This window comes from Austrofundulus limnaeus, unplaced genomic scaffold (assembly GCF_001266775.1).
Source record: "Austrofundulus limnaeus strain Quisiro unplaced genomic scaffold, Austrofundulus_limnaeus-1.0 Scaffold2176, whole genome shotgun sequence".
In the NCBI taxonomy this organism is placed as follows: domain Eukaryota; kingdom Metazoa; phylum Chordata; class Actinopteri; order Cyprinodontiformes; family Rivulidae; genus Austrofundulus; species Austrofundulus limnaeus.
Genome location: NW_013954578.1, coordinates 17,095 through 26,511, shown reverse-complemented (window position 1 = coordinate 26,511; position 9,417 = coordinate 17,095). Strand labels below are relative to the sequence as shown.

At 43.0% G+C, this 9,417-nt stretch overlaps 1 protein-coding gene and 1 long non-coding RNA gene across 4 annotated transcripts in view; one reads left to right on the top strand and one right to left on the bottom strand.

The window, feature by feature from the left end:
• The window catches only part of LOC106537198 (RUN domain-containing protein 3A), a gene marked incomplete at its 3' end in the record, with an annotated part of 10,405 nt that extends 1,358 nt beyond the window's left edge, over window positions 1-9,047 (bottom strand). Inside the window, 3 exon segments of one of the 2 annotated variants that reach the window (XM_014034576.1) lie at window positions 97-230; window positions 325-452; window positions 8,790-9,047. In XM_014034576.1, coding sequence (XP_013890030.1) covers window positions 97-230; window positions 325-452; window positions 8,790-8,896 — 369 coding nt within the window. 2 annotated transcript variants of the gene reach the window in all.
• LOC106537200 (uncharacterized) lies at window positions 3,604-6,836 on the top strand. Of its 2 annotated transcripts, none has more exons than XR_001312619.1 (2): window positions 3,604-3,763; window positions 5,203-6,836. It is a non-coding gene; the product is annotated as an uncharacterized LOC106537200 (long non-coding RNA). The 2 variants fall into 2 exon arrangements; XR_001312618.1 differs by having other exon boundaries at window positions 4,554-6,836.
• Window positions 9,048-9,417: the final 370 nt, after the last annotated feature.

The following is a 9,417-nucleotide window of genomic DNA, read 5'->3' as shown; positions in this document are numbered from 1 at the left end:
CACACACACACACACACACACACACACACACACACACACACACACACAAACACACACACAGGTAAATCAATAAATGTTCATAAAAAATGTGCTGGCCTTGGCGCGTGATGTGCTGATGTTCTCGATGTTCTCGATGCTGGCGATGCAGTTGTTCTGGACCTTGCTGCACGCCAGTCGAATGTACTCCCAGAAGCTGCGCTGCCCATCGGAGCTGAACCAGCTCCCCGAACCTGTCCAACAAATAAAACTCAGCAGAGGATCGGCAGGCCGACTCACTGCTCCTATCACACCAGCACTTTGTTTACTTCCTGTTTCGCATGTTACCTGCTGTGTTACCTTTAAAGCGATGGCTGAGGATGTGCTCTAAAATAGCGGCGAAGTTTATAAACTCCTCAGAGGAATCATCGATGGGCTCTGCCGTGTACCTTTCCAGGAGGGTCTTCACAGAGAATCTGGAAACAGAAGCGCACAAACTAAACACAATGTGGGAAAAACAAAATGGAACCTCGCGTTTTATTTTGAAAAGTTCCAGCTGGTTTTGTGCAGCTGTGCACTGTACTGTACCGACGCAGACAAATGTACAACTGTATCCAAACAACAGCAGGGAGTTTTTTCCTGCCTTTTTTTAAGGGAACCACGCCATCTTATCACTCTGAGGTCACCCCAATTGTCTTGTGTGCAGCACAAAGCACCCCCTTCAACAATTTCCCTTTGTTATCCTGAAAACGACACAATTAACCCCCTGTCTGTTCAGTCTCGCTGTGCTTCCAGGTCCTTTTGGATCTCGTCTCTCTGAGGGACCGAGCATCAAAGAATGATCCAATAATTCCCTCCCCCTCATCTATACATTGTGGCGTGATCTATTTAGGGCAGMTGCTGCAGCTTTAGCTCGGCTTTTTGACCTCACATGCTCACCCTCCTTGCACCCACAGAGGGTCTGCTATGCGGCGTGCACGCTAGGAACCGGCACCGGGGCTGACCGTCGCCTGCCTCCATGGGCAACACTAGCATCACAGAGGGCAAGACTGCCCTGGCAGTGGGAAACACCTCCATCGCCAGGGGAAAGACTACCGTCTCCTTAGGCAAATCCTCAATATTCAGGGGAGTAACCACCACCTCCATGGGAGATTCCACTATCCAAAGGCAAAAGACGACTGTGGCTCTGGGACGGGCCAGCTTCAGCCGGGGAACCACCACCACCTCCTTCCGCAAAGCGCTGACGGGCAAGCGCAGGAACACCTAGATGGAAACGTTGACTGAAGCCGGCGCAAAGGCACCCAAGCAGCCGAAAAAAGACTCTAACAATGAGTGGAAAACTACATTCACATCAAGCAAGACCTCCTTCACCAGAGGCAGGTTTTTGATCCAGAGGACTAAGTACATCATCTCCTGGGGGAAATCTGCAGTCTCCTGGAGCAGAACCACCGTGACTTTGGGCAACACCAGCACAAGGGTGGTAAAGACCTYGGTGACACGAGGGGAAACCACCAGCTCTCTCGTCACTTTGACCTTCACCTTTGGGACCAAGTCTGTGTCTGTGATCAAAACCACCCTCGTCAGGGGCAAAGAAACTCACAGCAATGTCTACTGGGACTTCCACACATGAAACCTGCACAGTTACAAAGCCTTGGATATGTCTATGTGGTCAGTTTTAGAAGGTCAGTAGTAACAACGGTCAATAAAATATGAGCTGCTATGTTTGTGAGAAATTATTCCTCTCTAACTTGTTGGTGCCAAATATAAACATAAAAAAAAGAGGGAAACGGCACAAACGTGTGCCATGCTAAGCGTGTAACACAACAGCGATGAGACGAGTCTTTGTGGCRTGTTGGCTCGACGGGGAGGGGGAAGTGCGAACAGATGTGTGTGATATATGCAGGGACACAAGAACATATGTGGTTTCCACCAACACTGCCCTCCTGCCTTCTGCAGAACATCAACCGTAGGAGTTCTGAGCATTCCGACGAGTCTCGCTGCGTTTCTATAATTCGGCTGCTGTACACGTCAAACAACCAACCCTTTACTCTCAACCAAACTGTAAAAGTGGATTAATGTGTTAGTGCTTATAAAGATAACATGTCTAAATGGTGCTTTGGCTGATTTATTTGTATTAGTTACTGATTTTATTTGGTACGTTAAAAATTTTGTCCCAAAAAGTAAGACTATAAACAGTTGTTGAGGAAATTGATGCAACAAAGGAACCACACCCTTATTAGGGGTGCAACAATACACCGTTCAATACAATGCTCTAGGTTCAATACACACTATGTATGGAACAATACARATTTTTAACATTTATTTTATCAACTTGTCTTCTGAAGATGCTCTATGTTGAAGAATCGGTGGATCTGTGTTCGACTACTCCACCTAGGCTGCATTGTCAAGCACAGATCCATTGAGAAACTTGCTGTTTCAGCAACATTTAATTTTAAAAATTGGACTTTTGAGCCTAAAAAAAGGTTTGTAATAATTTCAATAAATAAGTTAGGAAGGGCATGGAAATTTCTCTTTTTTGTATYGAAAAAATATCAAAACCRTGACGCTAAAGCATCGAACCGAACCAAATCGTGAATTTTCTGTATTGTTGCACCCCTAATACTTAATGTTTGATATAGTGGTGAAGACATCAGTGCTAATATTTTCTCATCTGTTATCTAAGGGCATCAAGGCCAATTGGATTGACTCAACACATTATTAGCATCAATGCATTGTACTTGTAATACAATGGTCTTTGATCATGGTTCAAATTAAGGGAGAAAATGGAGGTTTGACCTAAAAAAACCTCCTAACTGAGACCTTAACACTTAACTTTTACAGGTTGGGGAGTTTCTGCATGCGTGAGAGGTGCAATCAAAAGCTTCATCCATGTAGAAAACATGAACACAACCAGACACAGTGCAGCTGTTTTCACATACAGCTGTAACCGCAGTCTTACAATCAGAGGCTTCATGGAACAATGGTTCAGAAGAAAGTGATGTCACCGCAGACTGTCCTCTTTGCAACAATGTGTCCTTCAACCGTTTGGTGTCGTCGTGGCGAGGGGACAATCGCTCCACTGTCCMGAGTCCTCCCCAATAGGCTGCGACCACCTACGGCTGCCTCTGTCCATTCACAGGACACATGGGTGGTATGTGGCCTTCCAGAGCCCACGTAGACCAGCTCAACGAAGACATTATGTGACACGGGGGTCGCACCGTCCATGCTTGGCATTCTGGTCTGCTCTGATGCGCCTGTCAACTCGGAGCGCTCGCAGGGAAGGCTGTGCTGCATGAGTGTGCGATGCTTTGCGTCGAGTGAGTCCAAAAACCCGTCGCCAAACCTGGGTCAGGAAGACGAGCGTCTCCTCAATGGGCAACACCAGCTTCACCGAGGGGAAGACGGCCTTAACGCTGGGCAACACCACCATAAAGAGGGGCAAGTCCAAGCTGGCCATGGGGAACTCCTCCATCATCAGAGGCAGGAGCACGACATCCCTGGGCTCCTCCACCATCACCAGCGGGAAGACCAAAATCTCCCTGGGCAGCGCCTCCTTCAGCAGGGGCACCACCACCACCTCTTTTCGGAAAGCCCTCTTCCCCAAACGCAAGACGAAGACGATTTAGACGAGAGGGAGCCGCGGCGTGGGGGTCAAAATGTCACGAGAAAACAGCATCGCTGCAGTTCGGATACAGCGACRGCGTCTGCACAGGGTCTATTTCAACTGGAAACTGGATTAAATTTACGTTTGGAGCTTTGACTTTCTATGGATTTATCAAGGAAACAGGTCAGTGGCTTTGGATTCTGTCAGATTATGTTTTCTGCAAAGACACAGGGTTTTAATATTGCTTATAGCTCAACGGTCGCAGGTTTAGTTTGGGCAAAGATGCTCAATAATCCTTGAAACTTCAACCGAGAAAGGGTGCAATTGTTTGATGCAGCAGGGGTTTATTAAACGYCTTGTTTAAACTTCTAGAAATCATCTGATCAGACTACAGTCCATACAGAAACCTATGAGACTGAGTAGATAAATTTGTTTTTGAAGGAAAACAATTAAATTTAAATCAAGCATTGAACTACTCACTCATTCTGTGGAAAATTAAAAGATGGATGGTAACTAAACTTCTGCAAAGAGTCTGTTTGACCTGCTGGGGCATTAGTCGTGTTATSTGAAAAAAAGCAGATGCTTTATGAATCTACTGAAGCTCTTTCATCTGAAGGGGACAATTGCTTGTGGGCCTTAAATGCAAATGGATAGAGTGGAAAAGCAGCATGCTCTTAGTACGATTTGACACAGAAAAACAACTGCACGGCTTTCTGACAAGCTTCTTTTGTGCCCCCTCTCACTCTGCCTGGATCCCAGCCAAGCCCACTCAGCTCCCTTCAAATGCCACCTTGTTCTCCTCTCTCACCMCTCTACTGTACCGAACGTAAACAAGATTCAAGAGAAGCCCAACTGCATTTATCAGCAGCGACACCTAACCCAAATACTGAAAAGCCTCACATCAGCAATGACCTGATTTTCCTTCTCTGATTTCTTTCTCCTTCTCTCTCCTCTTTATATTCTCTCCCTTCAGTTTTGGCCCTAACCAGCAGAGTCAGACGACAGCTCCTCTGAACTGAACTGTCCAAGGAGGCGTCCTTTCCTGCACTGGACTGGACGGRCAGAGAAAGACAAGAAAATAAAAGCTCCTTTCTCAGAAAAAAAACAACTAAACTAAACATAAGAATAACTGTTTGAGCCAAGTTCAATATTTGTAACGATAACAGGGTGAAGAAGAGTCCAAGSAAAGTGTTTAAAGGTCGGCGGAGGTGATGAGGTTTCAGGGTGGGACAGAGGAGACAGAGAGCACGAATCAGAGTGGGGTTAAAGATGAAAGAGGGAGATGATTAGCTGATTAAAGCCCTAATGTTCCGTCRAACTTCTGCTGTAATTCCACATACTTGAAAAATAAATGTAGGTTTAAACAAAAAGCACAAACCAAACGTGCTCATTCAGAAACGCGTCGACGCTTCTTCCCCGGTTCGGCTGTGAAACGCCAAAGAAAAAGATGCAAATGTAAATATTTGCGTGGAACCACGCCCCAGGAACGCTCAAAACTGAGCCAAAAATTCTGCAATGACCTCGAGTCTTTCCTTCCTTTTTCACTCACAGGAAGTAGCTGACAGGATTTCTAACCCCTCACGTCAAACCCCGTCTCACCCGTCTCATCTATTCTTCCTCAGGTTCACCGAGTCCACAGCAGCACCCCCTCCTGCAGCCACCGACAGCGACACCCGACTTATCCAGGCTAAAGCACCACAGCAGCCCGTTTTACAACAGTTTACATCACGAGATGTCTCCTAACGAGAAAAAATAAATAAAGCATTCGGTCCAGCTGAGCTCAGTTAACCTGCTGCTTACAGGAATCCTCGGCCCAGACATGCCTGGAGAAGATCGAGGCAGTAAATCACAAAGACGCTGCAGTCAACGAGGACATTTTGAACATTATTTTAGATTTTAAAAAATAAGGCAGCAGCCGATATTTAAGTTCAACCTGAAAATACAAACTAAAAACTGTTGGGTTAAAAACTATTTGGATCGAGCCAGGCCTGAGGGGTTCTCGCTCCGCGGGTTAAGGTTATCAGTTTGACCCAAAACCCACTGCGTTCAGTTTTTTATGTGGAATTCTTTACAAAAATCAACAAAAATATATTGGTAATATTGATAATTTAAACCTTATTGGCGCTAGCTAGCTGTCGCTAACAAACTTCTTCCAATGTGAGGAACAACGAAGCTCATCTATGATCCAACCATTGGAGTTACCAAAAAGACCCGGCAGTTTTCAGTGTGTGCAGTTTTACCGTCATCCTAGTTTTACTCTAGTTCACACAGTCAGCCCTGATCCGTTCACTCAGACGGTGCGAATGTTTGACCAGTTTCCAAGGTTTCCTCCATCGTACAGAGTTGTCGATTTGTCTCTAATTATTCAGTCCTCTGAGTAAAACGCTGTTGCCAAGGAACTGAAATGCTAAACGGTGGTTAAATAAGATCCTGTGCCTGGTACTGGTGACCCACATTGTGCCAGATGCCAAGTTGTTTTTCTCAGAAATCGAAAGAACTTAAAAAAAAACTAGAAAAGATGAACTTTTACACCCCAAATAGAACAGAAACCTTGTTTTTTTCAAAATAAAACAAAATGTTAAGAACTGAAAATGTTAACCTCTATGTGTGTGTGTGTGTGTGCTGATGTTTTTACTGCGAGGGAACAGACTTTATAAACATATAAAGCTCGGCCTGGTGCACTAATAAAGCTCTAACAGCTCCTGTAGTCAGGTAAAACTCCACCTGTGTCTCGGTCAGCCTGTCAGAGCCCGGATCCTGCTTTAACCTGAGAGGCTGATTCAGGATGCCCCGCCCACCGCTCCCCTCTCTGAACCGTCGTTCAGCAAAACGATCTAAGTGAATCAACTCGGAGCACCGTGGCATTGTGGGGAAAAAAGGTCAGAATCACGACAAACGAGAGGACAGGGCAGCAACACAGACACGCCAGGAGGGAAGAATCCTCTAATCGATTAAAAAATAAAGAACAAAAGACTGTAGTGAGCATTACTGATAGGAAGCTGAGATTTATTTCTGTCTCGTCTGCTTCGTTTGTCCTTAAAACTATTAAACGTGTCTCAGAAGGGTCCAACTGAAAACAAGAGTGTTTTTTTTTTGTGCCTCTGGTAATCTTTATCTGTGTTAAACGTCCACCGTGAGGATTTATTATTATTTTTTGCATGCCTGCTCTGCTTTGTGTTGCGTGTTTACCTCTCTGTACGAAGACAGAACCTTCAAAATAAAGGAAGTGAAATAAAAGTGATTGACCGAGTGTCTACCTGAGAGTCTGAGTGGTTTTTTTCTTTTAATTTCTGATTTTAACACAACAGTGCCGTCAGTCTGCAATATACAGTTTTCAGTAAAAGAAATAAGATTATTAAACAGTAAAAAAAAAACTATTCTATTCTAAAATAAAATTTGAAATATACGTATATATAATTTTTCATTTTGCTGTTCTAGCTTTCCCTGCACAAATTTCATATTGTTTGTTTTTCTTTCAACTATTTTCTGCTAATTTCTGTTTTTATGCATTTTTAGCTGCTTTTTGCTAATATCAGCTGTTTTATGCCTTTTAGCTACTGTTAGTTTAAGCTAATTTTAGCTTACAGCTCTTCAGCTAAAGTCAACTTTTTGTAATAATTTAAACTTATTATCGCCTAATTCAGCAAATGTGCTCTTTATGCTTCTTTTGTGCTAATTTCAGCTACATTTTAGCTGTTTTTCTACAAGTTTCAACATTTTTTAGCTATTTTACAACAACATGCCAGTACGATTCATTTATTTATTTTCTGCTTATTTGAATTTTTTTCCCACTYCTTTCACCATCTTTGTGCTAATTTCAACTTGTTTCTACTACCTTTAGCTTGTTTTCGCTAATTTTAGCTTTTTTCCTTTATTTCAGCTATAATCCTGCTCCTTGCTAGTTGTTATTTATTGTATTTATTGACTTTTATTCTTCTGCTAAATTCAAGCTTTCTGTGTTTCTTTCAGTCGCTTTCAGCTAATTTCAACTATTTTCTACAATTTTGGCTACTTTTGAGCTGTTTTTGCTACTGTTCTGGTTTTGCTGCTATTTTAGCTGTCATTTTGCTTTCTTCTGCTCTTMTTCTGCTAATTTCTTTTTCATGTTTTTTTTCTGTTGTTTTCTACTAATTTCAACTGTTTTCTGCAATTTTAGCTACTGTTTAGTTGGTTTTTGCTAACTTTAAAATTTTCAAGCTAAATTCATATTTTAATGCCCTATAGCTTTTTTTTTGTGCTTACTTCAGCAAAAATGTGTTCCTTCTGCTTCTTTTTGATCATTTCAGCTTTTCAGCTAATTTTTAGATTCGTTTTTTTCTCCTGCAAATTTAAAGAACGGTGAGTTCAGCTTTTAAAAAATATTTCTGCTCACTTTTAACTTCCTCAGCTGCTTCCAGCAAAAATATTTCAGCAATAAGCGTTCTGCATTTCTGCAGTAAAGGCAGCTTCTCTAGTTTTTCTTTCATTTCTCATTTTAACACAACAGCGCTGTCAGTCTGAGTTTTCTTTTTTTAATTAACAATTTGAGGGATATAAGAAGACACGAAGCAAATCAGGATCAGGTCAGTAAACAGTAAAATAAAACTTATGGATCGTCTCCAGAGAGCTGGCTGAGCCAGTTCTGCTCTCAGCTCAGATTATTTACAGTCCTGTCCTTTTCTGAAGAGAAGAGAGAAGCTCTTTGGAGCTGGATCTAACCCGCACATTACCCAGTCCCTGTTTGCACTCAGCAGGCTGGGGAAACAGGAAGGAGGCCCATGATGTGGGGAGGAGTCCTTGGACAGATGCCCTTGTCCCAGTCAGTCTCAGTGGTTGGAGGAGGAACCTGTTTTCAGATCTTCAGCAGTAAAATGACAACATTAGCCCCACCTCAGGGACAATCTGATCATCTGAGCTTCTGTTTGTCATTAAATAATTAACCAGACAGGTGAGTGGACGCTAAACAAACAGACCTAAATGTGATGTTGGGCTATAAATAATCAGAACATTAAGTCTGTAAAGCAGCGTTTCAGCAAAACCTAGAAATAAAAGCTGATATAAGATGACAGAATTCTCCACCAGCTAATGTGAAAACGGGTAAAAGTGAARGTGAAAATGCACCTGTCTAATGAGGCCATTATTTACCCATTATTCATTACAATAAACCAATCARGGTTGAGGAAAATCAAACACGTTAAATAAACATAACGTCGACGAGGTCGTGATGTACCTGCAAACCGTGATGAGGTTTTTTCGCTCCACCGCGACGCTCCGAGCAGACGCCTTCTTCGATGCCAGACCCATAGCCATTGCTGTCTGAATGCAGCCGGACTCCATCCAGCGGCGGCCCCGGGGCCTCTTCGGGAACCGTGCCCAGGCCAGGACCGCTCCCTCCGCGGGCTCTGCGTCCTGTCGGCACCCTCTGTGGGGAGCCGAGGATGCTGCGTGCCGCTGCGGCTGGAGGAGAGAAGAGGACGGAACTAGGTACCACGGTTAAGCTACGTTAGCTAGTTGAGTCGTTTCCGGTRAAGACTTTCAAAGTAAAAGCATGATCAGAAGGAGACTTTTATTTTTATTGTTCCGGTTTGATTCACATACAGTTCACGTATCCTGTGCGCTTGCAGTAAATACTTTCCAATGTGTAAACAAATAAAATAAAATAAAATAAAATAAAGTGTTTTGTAATAGTGATAAAACACTACTGATTTTGCCCATTTGTGTCTGTCTATCTTTCAAAAAAGATTAAAAATAAAAATAAAAAAGTCAGTGTGAATAAAAAGTGTTTGACACAGTTAAAGCTGTCTTTTTTCTAATATTGTTCACTGGTGTTCACTTCGGTCTTAGATAGATAGATAGAT